At 46.9% G+C, this 27,355-nt stretch overlaps 1 protein-coding gene across 1 annotated transcript; it reads left to right on the plus strand.

The window, feature by feature from the left end:
- The first annotated feature begins 1,190 nt into the window (after positions 1–1,190).
- On the plus strand, positions 1,191–26,444 carry Zfp282 (zinc finger protein 282). The gene is made up of 8 exons (NM_001106592.2): positions 1,191–1,399; positions 3,572–3,991; positions 12,811–12,937; positions 13,493–13,612; positions 14,500–14,619; positions 16,238–16,351; positions 17,000–17,113; positions 24,022–26,444. Exons 1-8 carry the CDS (start codon positions 1,235–1,237, stop codon positions 24,840–24,842), a joined length of 2,001 nt encoding a protein of 666 aa, NP_001100062.1. The 5' UTR covers positions 1,191–1,234; the 3' UTR covers positions 24,843–26,444.
- Positions 26,445–27,355: the final 911 nt, after the last annotated feature.

The raw sequence follows: 27,355 nt of genomic DNA on the forward strand, positions 1-27,355 counted from the left end.
TAATAGTGGACATGATATTTGCAATGAGATATATGCACTGGCATGCATGCACAACCTGGATCCAGGAAACAGGGAAAGAAATCACTGACCTCTGGAGCATAACCTTCATTAGCCTCTAAGCTTCTAGAGGATAATATGAGTCTATGAAATACTCATTTATATATCCTGGAAGCATACCTAACAAAACTGTCCTTCTGAAGATAGCTCTTCTGGCATCCCACCCCTCCCCATAGCCCCATACTGTTCTCAGTTTCAAGAGTAGTAGAATTCATGGCTTCCACCAGGTCTGACTTTCCACAAGGTGATAAGCCTTGGAGAGCTCTGTTCTAGACAAGATAAGGACTGATCATTTAGGAAGACAAAGTGGACAATATGCTACAGATAACTACAGGGATTTATCTCTGGTGGTTAATTGCCCTTTTTTTGTTGTTTGTTTGTTTGTTTGTTTGTTTTTAAGACTGGCCTGGAACTAACTATGGAGGCCAGGCTGGCGCTCAATTCTACCTGCTTCTATCTCTCAAGTGTTAGGAATAAAAAGTGTGCACCACCAAATCTGGCAAAAGGGTTAGTAGTAGCTGAGAGCCTACTATGTTCCAGGGATTAGTTCCTAATTTTTCAGCAATAAAATAAAACTGCCAAACATAACACCCCCATCCGCACCCCCATTTATATAGAACAAATGAGGTTCAGAGACAGTAAATGTTAAAAAAAAAAATCACAGCCAGTGGCGATGTTGCAATTTAAACCCAAGAGTATGCAACCACAAAAAACAAAAACAAAAACAAAACCTACCTAAGTAGAATCTGACACATAGTAGGTGTTCAGTAAATATTTCAGTAAAAATTGTTACAAGGGTGAGGCACCATTTTCTCCTGGGATGTCCAATACATTCATAAAAGTAACAGAAAGCAAGCCCACAGTCCAGGCTGTAGCATGGCTTGGGACCTGAAGATTGACCACCTCAGCCCGACCTAGAGGCCGGGGGTCGCTGTCACATCTCTGGGGGAGGCGGTGGCCCCCAGCCTGGAGTGGCCCCGGCCAGCCTTGCAGGCGGGCAGGAGCTCCGAGGCCATTGGCTGGCGCGCCGGCTGAGAAGGGCGGGGAGCGCCACCGAAGGGTACTGTTTGCTCCTACGGGCTGTAGATGGAGCTGTCCGGCCCCGGCAAGGGGGAAGGCGCCTGGAAAACGTTCTTCTTCTCCCTGGCCGGCCCGAGCGGGGAACAGCACTCCCAGGATGCAGTTTGTGTCAACACGGCCGCAGCCTCAGCAGCTGGGCATCCAGGGTCTGGGGCTGGACAGCGGGAGCTGGAGCTGGGCCCAGGCTCTGCCCCCGGAGGAGGTCTGCCATCAGGAGCCAGCGCTGCGCGCGGAAATGGCCGAGGGAATGCCGCCCATGCAGGTGGGTGCAGCGCCCGCGGGCGCCATGGCCGCGCCGCTGCCGTGGGGGCGGGGCGGGGCCGGGCCTCAGGGAGCCTCGCGGCTGCCGGGGCCCCGGGTGAACCGCGGAGCGGGCCTGGTGCAGGCCCCGAGCGCCAGGCCATGCCGCGCTGCCACGGTGCAGCTGTCCCGGCCGGTACTGCCGAAACCCAGGGCCCGCAGGATGCGGAAGCAAGGCTGTGTTGCCCAGGACCTTGCGTGGCGGTGGCCGCTTCACTGAGCGGGGACTCGGGTTCCTCTTGGCGTCCGACTCGCCTGGGTTTGCGGCAGGCCTTTCCCCGGCCCACAGAGGGAACAGTTCAACCATGTTTACACTGTAGCCAGATTAATAAAAGGGTTTAAAGCTGTTTTATTGCTGTCTTTCTCCGACCATAAAGAGCAGCCCACTTTTCCTCTCTAGAACGGATGAGCCAGGCAAGGGTCTGGGAGGGGACTTTGTCATCTTGGGTTGGCAAACTTGCTTGCATATTGGAATCGCCAGAGCAGCCTAAGACAACTGACTACGCCCAAACCGCATCCCTGAACGTTGTCTTTGGATCCTGGGGGTGAGAGAGAAGGCTCCAGTTGTTTCTTTAGGCACTATACGTGATCTCAGGATGCCTAGGGCTTAGCTGGCACGGCCCTGGGTATAAAACACAAGGGGAAGGATCAGAGTGGTTTAACATCACTGTTTCAGAAGGGAGACTTGAGTTGCCCGGGGACTGGACTCTGAAGAAGGACACCCCCACACCCCCGTGTTCCCACCTGATTCTCAATCAGGACTTAAGACTTGACAAGTCAATATGAATTCGCTTGGGGTTGTTTTTGAGCAAAATGACCAACTGAAGGTCTTCAAACCTGCTGAAATGCAACCAGCCTCAGACTTCCTAAACTTCCATTGTCAGTCTTATCCCCTTCTTTAGACAAGGCCCCAGTGAAGCCTCCGAAAGCTCTATGGATGGCACTAATAGTCATCCAGCCACCAGGACCCAGCAGGGGCTGGCATTCCTAGGGCCCTGTTCTCACTCCCATGTCCGAGAGGAATTCTTAGACATGGTGGAGTAGTCTTCTGGCTATCACAACTTCTCAGAGTTTGAGAAAATAATTTGTATGATTGTCCAAGGCCAGTCCGGCTCACTTCAAAGGAATAGGATTCCACTTTTCCCAACCGGAGGGCCCCTTCAGCAGAAGCAGAGAGAGCATGTCTTCCTGTTCTGTTTGGGACAAAACATCAGTTATCAGCCTGTGTTGTCATCCAACACACCCTGACCACCCTCCACTTTTCTTTCTCTGTTGTAGAACTCAGCACCCAGCCTATACCTAATGGAAGATAAAGAGGGAGGCTCTGGGCCTTGGGGAGCCCCCTCATCAGGAAGCAGGGAAGGGAGCCATGAGTTTTTTCTTGTAGCCCTCCCAGGGGTGAAGAATGTCCCCTCTTCCTGTCTAATAATTGGTATTGTCTAGTAAACCTATTTTTCAGTTTGCATAGTTATGAAAAAGTAGCTGTGTGTGGAATTTAACAATTCCTGGCGTGCTGTCCCAGCATCTTCTGTCTGGTAGGCCTAGTAGAAATGGCAGTGATTGCATGTTTGCAAAGTGTTTGTGTTACCTGTGGCACTTAGAACCCTGCCAGTTGGCAGGGCAGGGCAGCGCTGAAGAATGACCAGCTGCTTCTTTGTTCCTCAATTTCATCATCTTTAAAGCAGAGATAATCATTCTTGCCCCAACCTGCAAGAGAGATTGCTCAGAAGATTAACTTCAGTCAACGTACACGGAAATTCCTACCTTGAAACAAAGAGTGAGAGCCAAACGGGAAGCTTGCCATTCAGTGTAGTCCCCAGAGAAAGCAGCTGCTCTGTTCAGAGAAAGGGTCTGTGATATGTTAGACAGGGGGCATGACCTACACTTGCTAGAGGCCAAGGCAGGTGAACTAGTAACCAGCCTGGCTCTCCTAAGGGAAGTGGAAGAGTGGTTAGTCGGATGGGTGGGTGACTGCTCTAGCTATTACTGAGATCATTAATGAGCCCAGCCAGAGGCAGAGGCTTGGTAGAAGAATGGTACTGCATAGTGCTTGGCTGGTTATCCCATTTTTAGGCCACCTTCTCTCTCACACATGTTCTTATCCTGAGCTGTCACTGTCTTCCCTCGCACACAGGCTCAAGAATGGGACATGGATGCCAGGAGACCAATGCCTTTTCAGTTCCCGCCCTTTCCAGATAGGGCCCCTGTCTTTCCAGACCGCATGATGCGTGAGCCCCAGTTGCCCACAGCAGAGATCTCGCTCTGGACCGTAGTGGCTGCCATTCAGGCTGTAGAGAGGAAGGTGGATGCCCAGGCTAGCCAGCTGCTGAACTTGGAGGGACGCACAGGCACAGCCGAGAAGAAGCTGGCTGACTGTGAGAAGACAGCTGTGGAGTTTGGTAACCACATGGAGAGCAAATGGGCCGTGCTGGGGACCCTGCTGCAGGAGTACGGGCTGCTCCAACGTCGGCTGGAGAACCTGGAGAACCTGCTTCGAAACAGGAACTTCTGGGTCCTGCGGCTGCCCCCTGGCAGCAAGGGGGAGGCCCCCAAGGTATGTGGTGAGACGGTGCAGAGGTAGGGGAGGACTGACACAGGTGAACAAGTCCTTGATTTCATCTTGTCAAGCACTGAAGACTTCACTAGTTCCATGTTGTCTCAGTGGCTTTGTAAAGCCTGTCTTAGACCCTTAACTTGGTCCTGCCTATTGTATCCAGCAGAGCTGGCCCCACAAAAACCCTATGTGCTTGTCTTGGAGTCTTTGATCTTGCTGTCCTCCAGCTTCCCTGAGTTGTCTGTCTGCCTATCTGTCTGTCTGTACAACTGGTTTTTAATGCTTGGTTTTATTCACTTGACAATGCACGTGCTTGTCTGAACCATACCTGGAGAAAGGCTCCAAACCAAGCTGCCTAGAATCATTTTCAAGTTACGGTCACTGATTTCAGTTCAGCACTTCTAGGATTTAGAATTTTGATCTATTCCTGTTTCCACCCTTTTCCTGGTTCATCAATGCTGCATTTTTTTTTTATTTTATTTTTTATTTTTCCAGAGCTGGGGACCGAACCCAGGGCCTTGCGCTTGCTAGGCAAGTGCTCTACCACTGAGCTAAATCCCCAACCCCATCAATGCTACATTTTTAAGTTTGATGGCCCTGTGTCTATTTCTCTTGAGAGTATGGAGGCTTTGGGAGCTGGGTATGGTGGCTCACACCTGGAATCTAAGCTCTGAAGGAACTGAGGCAGTAGTGTTCAAGGGCAGTTTGCGCTCCACAGTGAATTCAAGACCAGCCCAGGTCTATAGAATGAGACCTTGTTTCAATAGAACAACAACCAGACTCGAGAAATGGCTTAATGGTTAGGAGCACTAGTCTCTCTCTTCCAGAGGACCTGGGTTTGATTCCCAGCATCCAGAACTGAGTCCCACAAGTTGTCCTCTTATATGCACATGTACACAAATAAAAGTAGCAAACAAAAAATACTTCTTCCATAAATAGAAGTATACAAGCTTATTCCTTGGTCTGCTGTCTTGGGTGCACACAGATTGTATGTCTTGGGCTGTGTCTTGGGCTCCATGATTATGTCCATCCATCCTTGCCCTTCCTCTTCCTTAGCTGTCTCCTCCACCCTAGATAATGCTCACCATCGTGTGAACACTATACTCCTATCTGGACCTAACACCTTCCCCCACCTTACTCTCATTCTCACCATCATAACAGGAAAAAAATGCCTTGAGTTGTCTATATTTGTTACATGCAGTTCCTCCCTACCTTTTCAATATCGACTCTTCAAATACATAACAAAGTAGATAGGATATTGTAATACCCCTGAGTACCCATCATGAGCTTCAACCAAATGCTTCCCTGACCCTGTTTTTTCTACTCATTTCCCAATTCTTGCTTTTATTTTGAATCCTAGGCATCAGTAGTTTTATTCATACTGGCTGTGGTGGTGCATGCAATTTATCCCAGCCATTGTGGGATACAGAGGCAGGCAAATCTCTAAGTTTGAGATCATTCTGGTCTACATAGTGAGTTCTGGTCAGCCACAGCTACCAAGTGAGACCTTATCATCCCCATCATCATTGTCGTTGTCGTCGTCATCGTCCTCCCCATCATCACAGCATCTTACTCGTAAATATTTCCGTTTTCACTGTAAAAATGTAAGGACCGTTTTAGAGTATGAGAAGCACCACATTACCCTGTCTCTGTCTCCTCCACCATGTTGCTCAGATTTTAAATCTATTCCTTTTCTCTTTTGTTTGTTTGAATCAAAAATTTAAAAGTCATACACTGTTGGATGACAGTTTTCAGGACTTGGGTCTCTTCTTGTACTGTAGGTTCTGGGGTTAAACTTAGGTCATCAGGCTTGTGAGGCATACATTTTTACCTGCTAAACTATTTGCCAGCCTGGGACTTGTTGAAATCTGTAGGCTCTTCCTGCATTTCTTATTCTTCCGTGTACTTTATGTGGTGGAGGAACTGGGCTGTCTGGATCCTCTGTTCCCATTGAACAGGCTCATCTATTCTTAGTATTCCAGTAAATTGGTGACTAGATAATTCTCTCTGGAGCCAACTCCAGTCAGACTCTTTCTCCCCATCTTTCTCTCCTGTTGGTCCTGTTAGGTCCTCATTCTGTCCACAGTGTACAGCCATTAGTCTGCCTTCATCCTTAAAGTTCCATCATCAGTAGCAGGTGGCCGCTTCTTCCTTGGAACACCTTTCATGTGGCTTCCAGGTGCCTCGATCTTGATTCTTTGCTCGGTCTGCTTTATTCTCTAAGTGTTTGCAGAGTTGTCCTGGCTCAGTCTCGGCCTCTGTGCTCATTTGCACCCCTTCGCTCCTGACTCCATCCAGACCCATGCAGTCTGTAGTTCCCCAATGCACCCTAGCCTATGTCTCACCCAGATTTTCTTCTTGGATGTCAGATTCACAATTCTTCCTGCCAACTCGGCGTCCCAACTTTAACTTGACCAGCCTGAACACTGGCTTGTAGCTTGTCTTTTGCTACTTGGTGGGTTCTTCTTCCTTTCACCCCTTTCTTCCACTCTTTCAACCCCCCAACACTAGATAAGAGAGAAAAAAGGATAGAGAAGAAAGGAAAGAGATCCCTGAATAAAGTCAATAAAGTCAAGGGATGGAAAGGGGGTGATGATGTTATCGTTAGACTATGTCCTGCTAATTAGAGTCATCAAGTTCCTTGGCCCAAGTTTGATCTTTGCTGTCAGGATATCTAATTTCTTCTTGTTTGTGCATGACTACTTAACAAACTGCAAACAACAACAATCAATCAACAGCCCACTGCCTCTCAGGGCCCTTGCATTCAGATCCCCTTTGAAAAGTCCTCAGAATTCCAAACACAATCACAGAAACCATCTGCAGCTGGCAAAAACCATGCCTCTGCTAGAGCACGAGACAAGTCACAGTCAGCTGCTGTGAAGCAGTCCCATCTCCCTGCACCGGGGATTAAAATGAAGATATATTCTTATATAAATATTTTTTGTGTTTTTTAAAGAAACCAAAACTCCAGATTTGTCCCAACTCTGGGTCTTCTGTCAGAAGCTTGTTCTGCTGATGACAGCTCCATCCTTTCAGTCACTCAGACCCAACTCCTGGGACCCTCCCCAGCCACTGCCTTTCTCACATCCCACCTCTGATGCACCTCCATGGTCTGACCAGCTCCATCTCGCTTCCAGCCGTTCTCATCTTACCTGATTGTTGTTCCAGCCTCTTAGCTGTTCTCCATCCTCGGGTAGGCCCCACACTTCAATATATTCTTAAAATCATAGCCACAGTGACCCGTCTCAGACACCTCATTTATGGCCTTAGGATGTGGCTCAGTTGGTAGAATGCTTGCCTAACTTGTACAAACTGCTCCCTAGCACCTCATAAAATTGGGTGTGGTAGCACATGCCTGTAATCACAGCACTTGGAAGGGGAGGTGGGGAATCTGAATTTGAAGGTTATCCTAGGCTACATAGCAAATTCAAGGTGACACCAGAGGTAGATGCCACCCTGTCTTTAGAAAAAAGAAAGTGTCACACTATGCTATCTAAATCTCCCAAATGGCTTCTCATCTTTTTCTTTCTTTTTTTTTTTTTTTTTTTTTGGTTCTTTTTTTCGGAGCTGGGGACCGAACCCAGGGCCTTGCGCTTCCTAGGTAAGCGCTCTACCACTGAGCTAAATCCCCAGCCCCATCTTTTTCTTATTTACATGTAATCTTTTGTTAAAGTTTTAAAATTAGGTTTTATCTAGAGGGATGAGGGATATGTGCCACAGCATGTCTGTGGAGGTCAGAGGACAACCTGTGGGAATTGATTCTGACCTTCTACCATGTGGGTCCCAGGGATGGAACTCAGGCTGTCAGTGCTGGTGGCAGGTGACTCTACTACATACTGAACCATCCCATCAGACCCCGACTTCCCATCTTGTCCCAAATAAATGTCCAAGCTTGCCACCTTCTTGACCTCATCCCTATCATGCTCCCTTTTGCCCAGTACCTGCCAGCTGTCTGGCCTGCTGCTATTCTCCAGCATCTCCAGAACCTCCCACCACAGGGACACTTCCCCAGGAAGCCCCTTCTCTGGTTATCTGCCTGCTTCTCTCATCAATCCCCCACTTCCATGGGGGTGGGGGGGTTGCTTAGCTGTTACTTAATCAGTGTGCCCTCCCATGGTCCCCTTATACTGAGGAATCGAGCCCCAAGCTTTGTGTGGTAGCGCACTCCTGTAATACCAACACTTGGAAAGCAGGAAAATTTTGTGTTTGCAGCCAGCATGGGTTATATCCTGAGTTCAAATCCAGCCTGGGTTACATAGCAATACCCTAGCCAAATGAGCAAACAAGGAACAGTACCAAGTTCCTCCTGAATCTTGAATATTTGCTTTTTGGTTTCTTTTGGTTGGCTTTCCCTAACCAGAATGTCTATTGACAGTACCAGGAGAGCTACCAGACGTCTGTGTATCTAGGCTGTAAGACATTGAGTTGTAATATCCCCAAAGTGGATCCTGCCTTAACTGTGATTTGGGGTGTGTTACTGTAACAGCATGTTCAGCATGTCCCTTGATTCTCCTGCTTCCCTTTGCTCTTGTCTACGCTAGGTCCCTTAACTCAGTATCCTTACCTAGCTCTGCCTTATGTTCTATATGTTGACTAAAGTGGTAGGAGTCTCAAGTCGCCACGTGCCATTGCATGATAACAGAAATGTTATGGGACCTAGGATCAGCAGGTTTGCTTTATTTGTTTTTTGTTTTGTTTTGTTTTTTAACTTTTTTTTTTATGTGCATTTGCCTTCATGTATATCTGAAATTGTCATAGTTGTAAGCTGTCCTGTGAGTACTGGGAATTGAACCCAGGTCCTCTGAAAGACCAGTTAGTTCTCTTAACTGCTGAGCCACCTCTCTAGCCCCAAGACTTGGGTTTCTATCTTGACTGTGCCACCTTCTGGCTTTCCTACTATTGGGCAAGTATATTTTTTGTTGTCTCCAAGCCTCATCAGTGTCTCCTTAAAGTATAAGTAGTTTAGCGAAATTCTAGCTGGTCATTTATAACATGAAGATGACATTGTAATTGCCTTGTGGAGTCATGAGAAGTCACTGATTTTGTCTATGGGAAAATACTATGTAGTCATTGTTAGTTATTTGTTGCTGGGCAGTAAATGACCCCAAAATGATAGCCTAGTAAATATATCAGCTGATAGTTTCTGTGAGTGAGGAATCAGAAACAGCTAGGGTGGTACTGTTCAGTCAGTCCTGTGAGGTTCCAGTGTGGCTTTTGATTAGTGATGCTGTTATTTGAACATTGACTATAGTTCCCTTACCTGGTCATTAGTCCTCCCCAAGGCTGCTTGAACCTACTTATAACATGGAAGCTACCTCTAGGTTTCCAACTTGAGGGATTCAGAGAAAGAAAATGGGATGGGGCCTGTATATTCTGTGCCATACAATATCAGTTCACTTGCTAGATGTGAGTTACCAAATCCTGCCTACATTCAAGAGGCAGAGAATTGGACTCTTCTACTTGTAGGAACTGCAAAAGTATTTACAGGCTAGGGAGATGGCCTGGTCTGTAAGATGCTTGCTATGCAAGCATCAGAACCTGAGTTTGATTCCCAGAACGTATGAAAATAGCCAGGTATGTCATTGTGTGCTTGTAACCACATGCCAGGGATGTAGAAACCAAAGGATTCCCTTGGGCTCCATGGCCAGCCACCCAGTTTATCCTCACTGATGAGATCCAAGCCACTGAGTCTGTCTCAAAGGACATGTGTACACAAGTACATGCATACCCACACACATATGTGAAACTGCACAGACATGAACACATATATGCACAAAAGAAACTCATGGGTGTGTTTTATAATCACAACTCTAAGTGCCAGGAGAATGTTCTTAAATGGGGTTCACCACAGTTAATGGCTCATTGTATGTTCTTGGGTGTTCAAGATGAAGAGCATTCTCTTTTTTTATTAGGCCTAGGAAGGATATTCTCTCTGATCCTTTAAATCTATTGTGTCTACTAATGGATTCCTAACTAATTCATGGGTAGTCTTTCCTTTCTGCAGCAAGTGTGCAGGCTTTTGTCTATCTCAGACCATGTCTTAGATTTCTGTATTCTGTCACCATGACACTTTTAAAAAGTGAAGTCTGTTTCCAACTGTATAGAAATTATTCTCAGCCAGGTGGTAGCAGCGAATGCTTATAATCCCAGCATTGAGAAGCAGAGGCAAGTGGATGTCTGAGTTCGAGGCCAGCCTGGCTTACAGCATAAGTTCCAGTACAGCCAAAGCTGCATAGAGAAAAAAAGAAGAGGAAGAGGAAGAACTGACTCTTAAAAGAAATGGTTGGATAAGATGAAGAAGCCACCATACTGCAGAAGATGGTGAACACATCTGGGATATACTTAGTTTTAGCCACTTATAGCTGATTGAAAGGAATGGCTTAGAAGGACGTGGAACTTTGAAGGGAGCAAAGAAAGTTTAAGTCATCCCCAAAGAGGTAACAATTGCAGTAAAAACAACGAAATTGCCAGACTTGGGTGAAGAAATGGCAAAGGGTAAGGGCAGTGACCAGCTTAGTAATTTCCGTGCAAGCCAGCTGTGTAACAGACAATATAGTCACAGGAGCCAAACCAGAAAATTCTGGAAAGCTGGTCTGCCTACCAGAAAGATTTTGGCAGCAAGGCATTGGTGAATTTCCAGGAAATGGTTTGGCTCGAGTTCTGTAGACCAGGCTGGCCTCAAACTCAGAGAGCAGCCTGCCTCTGCCTCTCAAGTGTTGAGATTAAAGGTGTGCACCATGAACAGCCACCAGCTAGATGTCAGGGAACTAAAATGTATATGGATTTTGAAAAAGGAAAAAACAGGCTTCTCTGGATGTGCCAAGTGAACTGAGGTAGAGTTGGGTGAAGGGTTTTGTTAAACATTTGGGGTGTGTGTGTGTGTGTGTGTGTGTGTACGTGTCAGTGTGTCATAGCACAAGTGGAGAGGTAACAGTTCTCTTCTTCTACCATGTGGCTTCGGGAACTTGAACTCAAGTCATCGTGCTTGGTGGTAAATGCCCTTACCCATTGAGCAGTCTTTCCAGTCTGAGTGAACAAAGGTCTTCACTCCATAGAAATGACCCTCAGGAGAAACAGCCAGTGAGAGGGAGAAACTGAGTCGTTTGGAATGAGTTTAGCAGACGGGAGGTGGAGGAAAGCAATAGAACGAAGGTGGCAGGTTTGGCTTAGCAGGAAGAAAGGGGTAAAGGAGGAGCTCTGCTGTCACACCCGCCTGAGGTCAGAGAGGAGCAGGAGAAGATGGAGGGAGGCCAGACAGGGCTTGGGGAGTGAAGTCTGCAATAAGCTTCCTGGGGAGCATGGCAAGGTGTGAAAAAGAGGTCAACAAAAGGCTTCCAAAGCAGCCGTGGACAGCTGGTATGAATTTGTGGCAGGTGTTACTGGAGAGTTTTGTGATTTCATCTAGCAACAGGGAAATAAAATGAAGAAAGGGGATTGAATGTTTTCTCAGACTGAGGGTTTGTCCATGCCTCGGAGGAATTCCAGTTCTAGTTCTAGTGATGGACTGGAGCTGCCAGTCAGTGGGCACTGCACACACTGCGCATGTCACACCTGCACAGGGTCCCCTTGCAGTGCCATGCACCTGGCTTGTGGACTGACAGTCCTGGCTTTTTATCCTTCACACAAACGCACCACACAGGCCAGCTTTAGCCCTGAATAGGCCATGGAGAATAGGGCTTGGTTGAGGTTTGAGACACTGGATTTCAGAGTAAGAGTGAGCCACTGATTCAATAGGGATGTGAGAGGGAGAGAGGAAGGAAGTCTGTGTGGTCAGAGAGGGAAGTTCAGTGATTAATTAATGGAAGTGAAACAGCTTGGTCCAACTGGTGCTGGCGGAGGCTGAAATGAGTATGGACAAGGCTCCTGGTCAGAACCAAACAGCAGCTCAGAATACCTTCAGTAGCGGTGACTGAGGGGAGCCACAACTACAGCAGGACTTCCTCATAAAGATAGGGCAGGCTTCTGGAGCTGAGGCACATGCTCCACATGTTCAATATGGATTGAGCGTATTTTAGTGACAAAATTTAACTTTTGGGGCTGGAGAAATGGCTCAGTGGTTAAGAGCACTGTCTGTTCTTCCACAGGGCCCTAGTTTCATTCCCAATATGGAAATTGAGGCTCACATCCACTGCAACACCATTTCCAGAGGATCCTTGCCGCTCTTCAGGCCTTTGTCAACACTGCAAGCTCATGGTACACAAACATAAAACAGATAAAGCATTCATGTGCATAAAATAAATATAATTAAACCTTGAAAAATATTTAACTGTGCACACACGGGTGACCTGAAGTACGGTGTTGTCACACACAATTGCACTGTACTTGGGCTCTCTGCTTCCCACACTTGGTGTCACTCATATTCCTGTTACCCTGAGCCCCCAAAGAAGCACACTGACTATGGCTTCTCCCTCAGTGTTCTGAATAGCAAAGGACAAAAGAGAGAATCGAGGGCTCAGTAGGGAAGGGCCCTTGCCACTGACGACCTGGATCCTGGTAGAACTTGAGAATGAGTGTCTGCAGCTTGTCCTCTGACCTCCACATGGGTGTCATTGCATGAATGCCTCTACACATAGACACACAGTACACAACTAACAAAATGTTTTCAGAAGAAAACAACAAAAAGCAAGTGGACAGTATTGACCCACTGCTATTGGACACTTAGGAAGGCCAGTCCACAGAAATGAAGGGATGCGACCTAGGATGTAGAAATCGGGGTACTGGGAAAAGAGGCCAAGCTCTGAGCTAGGCTGGCACTGTGGCCCCCAGGAGAGGGGTGAGGAACAGTAGCAGCCTGCTGACTAAAACCCTTGTCGGTTCAGGTCCCAGTGACCTTCGTCGACATTGCTGTTTACTTCTCTGAGGACGAATGGAAGAACTTGGACGAATGGCAGAAGGAGCTCTACAGCAATCTGGTGAAGGAGAACTACAAAACCCTGATGTCCCTGGGTAAGGGTACTCCCCTCCATTGGCGAGGGCTCTCTGCCGAGAGCTTCAGGATGCAAAGGGACCTGATGGGGAGTAACATGGAACTGACAATAGGATGACTGTCAAAGGGTGGCATCGCTGTGGCAGTCTAGACAGCACTACCACCATTATTCTAGAATACTGTAAAGCATCAAGTTTATACCTCCGTGCGCTGTATCCTCACAGATCGGGGTCAACCATGGACTGTGCTCTTGACTCTCACAAAGAGCCTGGGTTTCTGTTACCTTGCTTTCAAGAGTCTTTTTTTTTTTTTTAATTTTATTTATCTAATGTATATTACAGATGGTTGTGAGCCACCATGTGGTTGCTGGGATTTGAACTCAGAACCTCTGGAAGAGCAATCAGTGCTCTTAACCACTGAGCCATCTCTCCAGCCCTCAAGAGTCTTTCTGTACATAATGGCTGCTGTGCTGTGGGTACTTGGTAACTGAGAGCCCTGCTCCATCACCTTGATCTGAATTTACATGTCAACCTCATACAACCCCTTTCCCCTCCTTCTCTCTATCTCATTCACAGACACGGATGGCCCAGTGTCCAAGCCAGATGCTCCAGTGCAGGCAGAACCCAGGGAAGAGCCTTGTGTGTGGGAGCAGCATCACCCTGAAGAGAGAGAGATCCCAGGGACTGCAGACACAGGTAATAGCTGGTGAGCTAGGCATGGGTCAGAGAGGGGCAGGAGAGGAGGGATGAGCACCCTACACACACACAAGGAGTCGTTACCGTGTAGGTCTGGAGAGAATAGGTCTTAATGCACCCAAGAACCACTTATGCCACAGCTGCTGTGTGGTCACTTACAGGACATGCCCTCAGGGCCTAAAATCATACCATAGGCATTGGCTTTTGGTAGCTCTGAATTTACAGGGGAGCTAGGGAAGAGGCTGGCGGTGGTACACATCTTTAATCCAGTGTTCAAGAGGAATATGAGACAAATGTATTTCCATGAGTATGTGGCCAGCCTGGTCTATATAGAGAATTCCAGGCCAGCCAGGGTGACACAGTGAAAGCCTATCTCAAAAAATAAAGAAGTAAGGAAGGGCTTAGGCTGGGACACGTCCCAGATTCCATGGGGTACATGAGGCCTTAGGCTTGGGAACAGCTAATGGCCCCAGTCCCAGTCTCAGGGAGACTAACAGAGAAGGTGTGGCTTCTCAGACTTCATATTGCTGTTGGCCTAGTCTCTTTTTCCAGATCAGGTCTCACTCTGAGCCCAACCTGGCTCAGAACTCACTATGCAGGTCAAACTGACCTCCAACTCATGACAATCCTCCTGTCTCAGCTCTTGACTGCTGAGACTGCAGGCACGAACCAATCGTATCCTTTTTGTTATCCCTTTTTCTTGAATATTGGTCACTTCTCTGCTACTGGGACTTTCTGCTTCACAGGGTGACACATGGCTCCAGTAGGAACCTAAGATTCTTGTACTATCCCCTGGAAGTGCTGGCAACCACGGTTCTGTCCTCAAAACATCCTGGTGACCAACACACTGAAAAAACATTCTAGGAAGTGTGGTTCTCTCTCCCCAGGAACAGAGCCTCTGGTGCCTGCACAGGACATGTCCTCCCAGGTGAAGCGAGAAGAAGCCATGTGTGTTCGGAGCCAGCGGAGCCTGGAAGAAAGAGCCATCCCCACAGAATCCATCACTGGTAAGTGAGTCAAATAACTACTTAACCAAAGAGGGGTGAGGTATAGTCTGTAAATCCCTGGAGGGTGTCAGGCTAGAGGGCTCTGCCATCAAAAGAAGAGTGGTGGATGCAGAAATGGACTAAGAGAGGCTCCCACCCAGGTGCAAATGTGGTGTTTAGCATTCAGGGCTTATAGCTACATTCAACATACCTTGTTCTGGTTTCTTTCCCTCTCCTTTGTCCAGTAAGTTGTCCCTCTGTCTTCTATAAAAAGAAGCTTAGTTAATCTAAGTACTTTATTAGACTCTATGGGTGCTAGAATATTAAAACTGGTAAACCGGCTCCCAGACCACAAAGTTAAATTGCACAAGTACTTCTGAGCTGACACTTCCAAGCTGGGCTCCCCTGACTTGTATGCATGCTCACGGGGAGCTGCTCCCAGAGGCTCTTTCAGCTGGGTTGTGTTTAGATGAGAAGCTACTATGGCAGGTGTGTACATGAGGCCCAGTTCTCCAGAGAGACAGAACCAATGGTTTGCGTGTATACCATGTGATCATGTGAATGCATATATGTACAGGGATTTGTTTTAACGAACTCGTGAATGTGATTATAGTGGTGTGACAGATCCAAAATTTGCTAGCAAGTCAGCTAGTGGGGTGGGAATGGGAAAGGATTGGTGTTGCAGCTCTATCCACAAGGTGGTCTTCTGACAGAATCTCTTCTTTCCTGGGGTTGGCCATCTTTTTTAACTCAACCCTTATAGGGTTAGATGAGACCTATCCACATTATAGTGGGCCATCTGTTTGATTTAGTCTACTGACTTAAATATTAATCTCACCTATAAAAAAATCCCTTCATAATAACATCCAGAATTATGTTTGATCAAATATCTGGATATTGTTACCAAGTTGCCAAGTTACCATACTAGTAAGTGCTCCTACCTCATCCCTCCCCCAGGAAAGCCTGAGAAACACAGGCAAGTGATAATAGCCAAAGGGCAGGAGCCAGGCCTTCTCTGGTTACCAAAGGGTCCCTTAAATACATCATTCCTGCTGCCTCTAGAAGCCTTGACTAGATAGGAAGGCAATAGATGAAGGATAGGTTGGGTTTGGTTAAAAAGAAAAGAGAATTGATATAGAGTCTAATGGACTAGCCTCGACTTTTCTACGTAGTCAAGGGTGACCCTGAACTTCTGATCCTCTTGCCTCTACCTCCCAAGTGTGCGGTTACAGATTTAGTAGCCTCTGATAAAAAGGATGTTTTGTCTTTGAGAAGTTCCATTCAGATAAAAGGCTTCCCTGAAAGGGCTGTTTGCATGGGAAATACCCTCCTGAGAATCCCTTCTTCTGTGGAGGAATCTCTTCTCTTTTGCCCTAGAGCAGAGACCTCATCCTGGTTGGTTAAATCTCTGGAGATATTTTGTCTCCTATTCACTGCCCTGTGACACACACCAACCTTCAGCCACAGCTCCACTCATTGTGGCCAGATGGGCTGGAACTGTTAGTTAATTGGGATACTTTATTCTTATCCTTGACTTTAGGGAAAACAAATGATTGCATGAAATCTGGTTCACTAAATACAGAGACTGGTGGGATTTCCCCTTCTCTAACATGTTTGCTGTTTTTCTTCCCATGAATAGACTCCCCCATCTCTGCCCAGGACCTTTTGTCCCGGATTAAGCAGGAGGAGCAGCAGTGTGTATGGGATCAGCAGGATTTGGCAGAGAGAGATATTCCCACAGACCCTAATTCAGGTGAGATGTCAGAGTGAATTATTAAGCTTAGCATTTACTGTGTCAATAGAATGGATAAAAAATTACCTTAACATTGCTTGTTGAAGATTCAAAACCAGAAGCCTGCACAGTGCGTTGTGTCAAAGAGCAAGGAATTCATATTTTCTGGAATTTCTTTTTTTTCTTTTTAGAATACTTAGGGCGGTCCTTCATTCCCCCTTCTGGAGTTGTGTTTGTATGGTAGCTCCCATGAAAATTCTGGGGAGGTTCCAACTGTGTAGGGAAGCTCACTCAGGGACTGGAGATGGGTTTGTGTATGAGTTTGTACACCTGAGAGGTCCAGTGGCGTTCCTTCTAGAAGTTCTGACATCATCATCTCATCCTACCCTTGGCATAAAGGAGAGAGGATAAGAAACTGACTGTAGGAGCTGGATGAGGGGATTGGGAAGATGGGCAGTCCCCTCACTGAGTGCTGAGGTCTTGCCATGGGCTTGTCAGTGGCTCTGCCTCTACACAGTAGGTCAGACCAGCTAGCTGTGGCCCTACATTTCAAGGCTGAGTTTTCCCTTAGCATGGCTGGCCCTACGGTCTCTCTTGGAGTTCGGTGTATGGTGGATGCTCAGTGGAAATGAATGAAGTCTTAAGATTGCCTTTTCCCCCTAACAACAGAATCTCTCATCTCAGCACATGACATTTTGTCCTGGATCAAGCAGGAAGAGCAGCCGTACCCATGGGGCCCACGTGACTCAATGGAAGGAGAGCTTGGACTAGACTCTGGGCCCAGTGAGTAATATGTACCTCTGCTGGATCCCAGTTGTTTTCACTCAATGGGAGAGGTGTGAGTCCTTGTTTGGAGTGGAATTTAGAGCAGTCTGCTTTCTAACCTGTTGGCAAACCAGGATAATGTTCAGGAAAGCCAGAAGATTGACTACTGGCCTTGGAAGCAATGATAATAGCAGCCGCCTCCATAACCCCTGGCCACCACTTCTCCATTTGTCATTTTAAATTTACTTTAATTTTGAATTTTAGGGGTTTTTGGGGAGGGGGCAAAAATTCATGGAACACAGTGTAGCTGGTCTATGCTGGTCTATTTTTCCCATCTTTTATCCCTCCAATTTCATTCTCTATCACTAGCTAGGAAGGAGAGAGAGAGAGAGAGAGAGAGAGAGAGAGAGAGAGAGAGAGAGAATATCTCCTAGAATCTAATTTCTTTCCTTTTGTTTCTTCTTTGAATATGACTACCAACAAATCACAACCAACCTCCCTGAATGACCAACAACAACCAACCCCACCTATCAGGGCTCTAGCATTTACATACCCTTCAGAAAGTTCTCAGAATCCCAAGTGTCACACAGTGGCTGCAGCTGGCAGCACCATGCCCCTGCTAGGGCACAAGGAAAATCACAGCTCCTGCAGTCAGTCTGAAACAGCCCCATATCCCCACACCTGGGATTAAAATGAAAACACTTTCTTATAAAAAAACAAAACCAAAATTCTAGAAATGTCACTACATTTTCCCCTTCTGTTTTAAGCCATTAATTGTGCTATATACCAAGGGAAACTAGAAACAGAAACATTTGCAATGAAATAACTGCTTTTTGAGTTAATGGCCAATGTTTTCCCGAGACCTCTCCTGCTCGATTCTAATCTGTGTCAGTTTTGATGTATCCATGACTTTCCACTTCCTGTGGAGAAGTAAGCAAATCCCAGCCCTCAGCACAAAACTCGTTGGCTCCCATTCTAATGTTCACATATCCTTACTGTATATAGGTTAATGCCACAGCTTTTTTCTATAACCCCCATGTTCTTCCTACTGGAGCAGGTTTGCCTTTGTTGTGGGGAAAGAGTAGCAGCAATCCTGTCACCTGTGTTGAATTGCATCTCTTTTCACACAGGCCATAATTTTAATTTCTTCTTTGAAACTGTCATCTATAATTCCTGGATCCTCTCCTTCCCAAGATCATCCCTGCTGTCCCTAAGGGCAAAAGACCATAAACTCCAGTGGTTATTCTATAACACTGAATTTTGGGGATAGAGGAAGATATTTATCTGTGGCCATGTCTAGCACAGCACTGGTGGCATGCATTGGTCTGAAATACTTACTTGAGGTTTTCTTCCTGCTTGTTATTTCCTGGCTGACAAGAGGCAAACAGCTCATACTTTTTACTGAGTGGCCTCGAGTCAGGTTCCCAAGGCCATTTCCCGAGGACAAAAATTACCTTGAATATCTCCTTTTGGATCTGCATTCCTAAATCCAGTAGTGGTCTGTGCTGTATCATATACACTCCCCAGGATGCTTAGGCATTCTTTCTGTTTGAAATTTAGGAAAACCATTGTCTCTAGAAATGACTTGTTCACTTTTCCTGCACAGAGTACTGTATTTCTCATAGTTAATGCACTGGGTGTTTGAGTTCTGAGGCTTTTGGTTTGGTTACAGCCTCTTTGCAAATGACCATATTTCCTGCAATTGAAGCACTGGGCATTTTGATATTAGAGATCTCTAGCTATAGCTTGACCTATTATATTAGCATGGTACTTGTTAGAACCAATATCGGTCATATCCCTTGCCCTTGTCCATAGATGCTGCCCATGCCTTTAATGATCAAATAACTTTTTTACATTCGGTATTTGAATTTTCAATGCCAAGGTTTCTATCAACACCTGCCTTGCCTAGTGTCAGAGTCTGATTTGGTTTTGTTCATAGCTGAGATTAATCTTTGTAAAAAGAAAAAAATCAATGAAGGCTTCTTCAGAGCCTTTATAATCTTTGTAAATGAAGTGGACCTTTCCCCAGGCTCCTCAACTTTGTCCCAACCTCTTAAAGCCATTAATGACTATCGTATTATCTATAATACTATAGTAATATCATCAAATTAAATCTGTTCTTGTATATTAGAGTACTGCCCTTCAACTAACAACTGATCGTTATTACTATATTTACTGTATTCATTCCGCTCACTCTATTCCACTGTTTAGTATTCATGGCTTCTTCCCCTCCACCATGTTAACCATTTCAATTGTGGACCAGGCTCTGGTACAGCTGTTAACAATCCCTTCCAGTCTTGAGAAATAATTCTATTTTGAGTAGCTCAGTTATTTAGAATTCGTTTCACATAAGGTGAGTGTATCCTATATAAAATCATGGCCTCTTCAAAAACACTTATAATTTTCTTAGGATGCCATCCTATCTTGTCATAATCTTGTCCCACACCATTAGCAGGCACATGCTGTGCAAGTACTGGGAAAGCTGATGGTGGTCTCATGACTCCAGGCTGCCCCTCCTCTAACTCTGGCAGTTCAGTTGTTGATTAACCCTTTCTTTTGAAATGGCTGTTTCTTTAGATTGTCCTAGGGTTTTTTTTTTGTTTTGTTTTATTTTGTTTTTCTCTCAGTTTTTCTCTGGCCCAGATGCCCTACAGCATAGTTTCTTCCCCTCTTCACTACTGTGGGAAATTCCCACTCTGTAAAGTTAGGTCTTAGTTCTTCCTCCCAGCCCCATGTTCTCAGAATTAAGACTCAGATTCAAAACATGTGTATTCAAAGTATTTACAAATACTTTGGCCATAGAGTTGGCTCTACTCTAACTAGATTATAACTAAAATAACCCAATTATTTTAACCTACAATCTGCCACATGGCTGGTTTCCTGGGCTCAGGTGCCATGCGTCCATCTCTTCACATCTTTGCAGATAAATCCTTTGCCTGACTCTATCCCAGAATTTTTTTCTGTCTCCCAGATGTCCCACCTTCTATTTCCTGCCTATGCCATAGGCCATAGGCTTGTTAATTGACAGGTGATGCATCCATACAATGCATAAGATATTCTCTACACCGCTCTTGCTTAGTCACTATGATGTTTGTCCTCTCTTTTCTGGTGTTCCGTAACTCCCAAAAGCTTCTATCTCCACCCATATCCTTTCTAATTACAGAGTCAAATCTGTAACCTTTTCAGAAAAGATAGTCTAAGGTAACCCTTTTTGTTTTCCTATTTCAGTCTTTTTTTTTTTGTTTTGTTTTGTTTTGTTTGTTTCTTAGGCCTCTCCATGACCACTGGCAATTTTCCCAACTTCTCAGCCAGTCTTCCAAACTTTTTTGAATCAAAATATTCGAAGAAGAAAAAGTAAAACCATAAAATCCCCTCTGGGAGCAAAGTGGGTGGGTGGGGGTGGGCTGAGGGCTATCTTAGTAGTAGCAGCCACAGTAAACTTTTTGCTGGCCTCTTGAAAAATAAAAACCCATTCCTTCATCCCCTGCCATTTCCTCTCTGGCATTTCAAATCAGATTTCCTATTTGTATCCTTAACTTTCCATCCACTACTTGTAATTTGACTAAACTCTTTTGTGAGTTCTTTTCCAACCCTTCACTCCCTACTCCTGTTTCACCCCATCAATAAAAGAGAAAGATCTCTGAATTTAAATTCTTTCCTTCTGTTTCTTCTTTGAACATGACTAAGAAACTACACCCATCCCTGTGAACAGCCACAAACCACCAACCTGCCTCTTGGGGTCCTAGCATTTATATCGCCTCTGAAAAGTTCCTAGAACTTCAAATGTCACACAATTGCAGCTCGTAAAACATCTGCTAGAGCATCGGGCAAATCACAGTCATCCTACATCTGGGACTGAAACCAAAACATTCTCATAATATTTCTGTGGTTTTTTAAAAAAAACAAACAAACAAACAAAAAAAAAACCAAAATTCCAGAATGCTCACTACTGTTGTAATTATTTAATCTCAATCGGGAGTTTCTCGTCTACCTTTGATCATTCTGTTCCCAGATAAAAGACACAAAACCTTCATATGTATTGTAAGTTTTTAGTGCAAGGTAGCAGTATCTACCCTCTAAGCTATTAAAATCCACTTCCCCATCAATAACCCTGAGTTATAACTTGCCGTGCTCCATCTGGGCCACTCTTAACTCCAACTGGCCAGCCCTCATGGCCATGTTTTCATGAGTCACCTACCCCACGGCGTTTTCTCCTCTCTCCACCTTCTCTCTTCTCTCCCCTGTGGTCCTGCCCCAGACCCCAAGCCTGGGAACCAAAATGCCTCTCTTCTGCCCAGCTATAGATTATAGGCATCTTTATTCAACCAATCATTTTAAATTAAGGCGCAAGGTCACAGCATTACTTGGTGTACGTGATGGTTCTCTCCCCTGAGGCAACCAGGGCCAGTAATGAGCATTACAGTACATGGCAACAAACCAAATCTTAACACACTGCACATTGGAAAACACAGATATTTAAAAGTCATACCAGTAGAAAAATTACAGTTATGACATAGCAATGAAAATAATTTTATGGTTGGGGGGTCACCACAAGAGGAGGAACTATATTAAAGGGTCACAGCATTAGAAAGGTTAAGAACCTCTGCTCTCAGGGCTAAGGAACCTTCCAGAAATCTAGCCAACTACTCACACCAAATTACCAGATCACTTGCTCATTTCTGAGTCAGTTAGCAGCGGTAGCCAGAAGGCAAAACCTCTCATGCCCATGCAAGAGGAGACTCAGAAGAGGAGGAAGAGGAGGAAGAGGAGGAGCAATGCAATAATTGCAGAGTGGAAACCAAAAGTCACTAAAGACAAGAGCCAGGGCCCCAGTCTGTGAGGAAGGGCACCTAGGACAGAAGGGTAGTTTTCTAAAGCAGTATGCAAAGAATGGGATTCTCTAGGCACCTGAACTGTGGAGCACCAGGGTGTGTTGCCATGGAGTAATCGTTCTGCTAGACCTCGAGTGCTGAATTGGGCCAGGCCAAAACAAAAACAAAAACAAAAACAAAACAAGCCAGCGGTGGGGATCAAAGCATGATGGAATATGGAGAAAGTGGACTGCTGGTCATGCTGAAATTCAAGAATTACCAGAATAGGATTGTAGGTGGGTTTCCTGGGAAGCATCCACAGAAACTAATGAGCTTGTGGAAAGGAGTGAAGTCACAGGCCTTGGTGGAGCAGCAGCAAAAATCCACATTCTAGTTGGTACAGGGGCCACAGGTGCCTTGGAGCCAGTATGGGTGCATTCGAGCACCTGGAGTCGAGGTGAGAATGAAGATGGCGTTTGCTCTTGGCCGCTCCTCTAGAAATAGTAGTGAGGTTAACTAGGCCAGAAGGGAGGGCAGAGCCTGGTCTGCATACGGTAGTATTTAAGAACTGACTTTATAACTTAAAGAGTGGGGTAGAAACATGACAGTTGAGACCCAAAGTTGAAAAAAAAAATGGTTTCTCTTTTTTCCTGGCCTCTGCCTCCCTCTGAGGCTAATTATTTATTAATAAATAGCCTAGGCCACAAGCTTTGGCTCATTCCCCGACTCGCTTGTAACTGATTTAACCCATTCAAACTGTTCTGTGCCTTCCACATGGTTAGTTTCCGCTCCTTCATTCCCAACTGCTTCTTCCTTCACATCTTCCTTGGCATCTCCCCCAGCAGCTTGCTCGAATCACTCCCTTTTTAATTCTCTATTTCCCAGAATCCTCTCTCTTCCTGCCAGTGTCCCACCTCCTATCTCCTGCCTCAGCTCATTGGCCATATAAGAGATTCTGTCTATAAGAAGTAGCTCCCATTTGCTCCCAAATGGGAGTACTGAGGAGAGAAAGGAGTGGATAAAGTTTACCTTCTTCACCATCTTCCACAGGCTGCCTCTGAGTAGGGGTTAGGCTCCTCTTGGGGAAGGGAGGACCAGAAAGTGGTACAATAACAGAGGAGGAGGAGGCATAAGAAGAAGGGACTTGAGGTCATTGTTCTGACACAAAGAGCCTGGACTCAGCCCACTGCACACACATATATATATCCCTCCATGCACACACTGGTACCCAAAGCAGTGGTAAGGTTTGGGACTTATGACCTAGAGATGCTAGAGTGCAAGGGAAAGGCACTTTAGCCTGAGAAGAAGCAGTTCCCTGGAGAGCATGTTGTAAAATGACATCATAGGTTTGTTAGAGGCCAGAGCCCTTTGGGCAACATCCCAGTTACCCAACCTCTTTTGGCCTGGTGCCCTAACTGCACATCCCTCTAAGGTTTGGACCCAAGCTCTGAGTGTTCCGTTCTGGTAAATCTCTAAATGGGTTTTCACATCGTGCAAATTCTCTCCCTCCTATAGAATCTCCAAAGAAAAATTAACATTATCCCTCTGACTACAACTAAGTTTTACTACTTCAGGGCAATTGACACTTAATTTTTTTTATTTTTGAGACAAGGACTCACTATAACCTAGAATTCACAGAGATCAGCCTGCTTCTGCCTCCTGAGTGCTGGGAGTAATGGCGTACACCACCACACCCAGTTCAGTCTACCTTTACAAATTTTTAAAAAATGTATATGTTTATTGGTGTTTTGCCTGCATGTATATCTGTGCTCCATGCACATGCCTGGTGAAGAAGAGAATATCAGATACCCTAGAACTGGAGTTAGACTGCTGTGAGCTGCATTGTGGTTGCTGGAAATCCAACCCAGAAAGAGCTAGTGCTCTTGACCCCTGAGCATCTACCTTTGAAGGTGACTTCTGGGGTAGCAGAAGCAACCTGGAGGGCTTTCTATTCCTGATCCCAAATCACAGGGCATTGATGAGCCATTAAGCCCATCTTATTATTAAAGAAAATGAGGCCGGGAGGATCTAGCTCCCCTCCGGGACACTGAAGATCCCGGGATCCTGAAGATGAGCGCTATCAGTTTGTCACTTCTGTCTTCTCCCCGCCCCCAGGTGACAGCCTACTGCTTGTAAAGAACCCACCTCCAGCTTCTGCGCAGCCCCAAACCCAACCTCACCAGCAGAGCCTGCCCGCCTTGGCCGTGCCGGAGAACCCTGGAGGACCCGGGAGCCGTAGCCTCCTGGAGGACGGCTTCCCTGCGCTTCCAGGCGAGCGCAGTACCGGAGGCGAGCCTCAGCCCGGTGGAGAAGGCAGTGCAGGCGGTGGCGGTGGTGGCGGCAGCGGCGGTGGCGGCGGCACTGGTGCGAGTAGTAGCACAAGTGCCGGTGCGGGTGCAGGCAGTGGCTGCGGCAGCTGCTGCCCGGGCGGCCTCCGGCGGAGCCTCCTGGCACACGGCGCGCGCAGCAAGCCCTACTCTTGCCTGGAATGCGGCAAGACCTTCGGAGTGCGAAAGAGCCTCATCATTCACCACCGCAGCCACACCAAGGAACGGCCCTACGAGTGCGCGGAATGCGAGAAGAGCTTCAACTGCCACTCTGGCCTCATCCGCCACCAGATGACGCACCGCGGTGAGCGGCCCTACAAATGCTCGGAGTGCGAGAAGACCTACAGCCGCAAGGAGCATCTGCAGAACCACCAGCGGCTACACACGGGCGAGCGGCCCTTCCAGTGCGCGCTCTGTGGCAAGAGTTTCATCCGCAAGCAGAACCTGCTAAAGCACCAGCGGATCCACACGGGCGAGCGGCCCTACACGTGTGGCGAGTGCGGCAAGAGCTTCCGCTACAAGGAGTCACTCAAGGACCACCTGCGTGTGCACAATGGCCCGGGTCTAGGGGCCCCGCGGCCGCTCCAGGTGCCGCCAGAGCGAGACTAGGGTTGGGCTGGGGGGCGGGGAGGACTGGACTGGAGTTGGGGCGGGCTAGGGTTCTTGAGTACCAACCCTCCTGCCCCACCGTTCTCAGCGCACCTCCCCGCCCTCTCCTCACCTCCTGCTGGAAATCGGCACAGGAATTGCACTCCAGACAGGGTATTCCAAGGGGTGGACCTGGGTACCCCAGTACTGTCCAACCCTAGTGGACAGTCCAGCTCATCTCATAGGGTGGACCCAGTGGCCAGGGAAGGTTCCAGAGGGACAGCAAGGCAGCAGGAATCGTTTGGACACACGTTGGACTTCCTAGTGTGTCCACTGGCCACCGGGGTTACAGATTCTGATCAGGGAAAGCGACCAGGGAGTCTCAAATCCCTTCTGAAATAAGGAAATATGATCCATCCTAAGGTGAGGAGACGTCCTGAAAAGGAAAGCAAGGATGCAATGGGGAAGCTGAGGGAAGCGCTAAGGGTAACATCCTCATGACAACACTGCCTCGCGCTCTAATAGCGCCTTATACTTTTTTAAAAAGTGTTTTCTATCCGTTATCTATTTACACCCTTAGCTTATCCCTTCGAGATAGGTGGAGTAGGGTTTTCCTGATGTGGTAACTGAGAAAAGTGAGACACAGGTGAGATGTTTAACAAGACCACATGAGAACAGTGTGGCCAAGCCGCACCAGGGCTCCAGCCCAGTGCAGTGTCCCCACCGCACACACTGCCTACCTCTGTCGGTCTCAGACCGATCTCACCTGGCCTTTCTGGTCTCTCTCCTCTTCCACTCCCCTCGATCCCCCAAATCTTCTCAGACGCAACAGGGGCCAACTCCTGGGGTAACTGGGAATGGGGACTTGATAGGCTGTAAAATGTCTAGGCTTGTTCTTCGGAAGGCTCTTCCTTGACATGAGCCTGGGCCCTAGCATCCTGTTCCCCTAGCCTGTATTTCTCAATTCTGATCATTCAGTCAGGTGCAGCAGCAGCTTTTCACTGCACAACTAAGGCCAGGCCCTCCAGAGGCAGCTGGTGCCCTGCGGCAGACCTCACCCTGATGATTTACTCCGGTTTCCCAGGGCACAGGGTGAGGGAAGACTGGCTGCCAGAGTAGCCACCAAGGAATGAGACTCTGCCCAGGAGGGCTGGGCAAGTGGGTGCTAGAGCCTGAGCTCTCCTGCCCTGGGCATCCCAGTTGGTGCTATCTGTTAACTGATTGTGCTCATGGACATGGACACAGACCTACTATGCTCTGACCCTGCAGGCGCCTTGGGAAGCGCCCAAAGGACTCCCTTTCATTTTGGTGCATCACTCCACGGCTCCCAGCACTGCAGCCTGGTGGGCCAGTCTCCATTTCAGCATCTTGCATGGCCAGGCACTGGGGTGGGGTGGCATGCCCCAGGACCCTTGTTTGTGTCAAAAATGGCTTTCCTGCTCCTTTTGTGGATCCTGTTTCTCTCCCAGCTAGGGAGTGTGGTGGGTAGCCAGCATTTCATGGTACCACTTTTGTGAGCACTCTGCTTCTGTCCCGCTCATCTGCGCTGCTCTGCTTTCCTCAGACCCTTTTTTGCCGTGCAAAGGGAATTCTTGAAATTAAATAAAAGGTATCCAGATTGCAGATTGCATGTTCCCAAAGATGGAGGGTTCTCTAGCGTGGCATCCGACAGCAGACCTCCATGAACTGCAACCCAGTAAGCTGGGGTTTCTTTCTTCTCCCCTTCACTCGGCATTTTGAAGGAGACTAATCTTAGGAAAACAATTTCTCATGAGATAAATGTAAGAGAGGCTTCAGTGGAGTTCTGCTAGAGCAGGAGGGGATCCTCCAGTTCAGGTATTGTTTGGGAGGGAACAATATACTACTTCTCAAAAGCATACAAAGAAAATAATTCATAATCTAAATCATGGAAAGTAAGATCCAAATATTTTTGGCTGCTATAAGTGGGAGGGGGATAGCTACTGAGATATAAGTTTAAAACATTTAACACATAGCTTGAGTTTAATTCCTTTATTTTACCCCCAAGAAGCTTATTCCCAAAGAGGTATTGTGATGGAGCTACTAACAGCCAATACTCCAGTTCTCGGAGTCCAGTCTGGTGGGTTGTACTGCCCTCCACTACACTCTGAATGAATGGGCCCCTTCTTAATGTGGGTGCTAGGAACCAAATCCAGGTCTTCTGAACGAGCATCAAGAATGCATCTCTCCAGCCCCAAGTTTGTGTCTGTCTGGTCTTGGGGTGTATGTGTGTGCTTGTTTAAATATAAGGTCTCAAATAGTGGGGGGAAAAAGACCCAAGAGACTAAAACATCTAGTGCTCAGAGCTGCTTCTAGGCCCTTCCAGATCTGTGCTCAGTCCCAGGCAGCTGATTTGACTTCTTAGAATGCAGCATTTCTCTGCACTGCTACCACATACTCCTGGGTACAGAGCAAAGGCCACACTACTCAAAAGTACAGAGAGACAAGGGGTGCTAGGGAGCCATAATGGTAGAGTCTATTTTCTCCAACAAACCAAAGATGGATTCCACCCAGTG

The sequence above is a fragment of the Rattus norvegicus genome, chromosome 4 (genome assembly GCF_036323735.1).
Source record: "Rattus norvegicus strain BN/NHsdMcwi chromosome 4, GRCr8, whole genome shotgun sequence".
Lineage (NCBI taxonomy): Eukaryota > Metazoa > Chordata > Mammalia > Rodentia > Muridae > Rattus > Rattus norvegicus.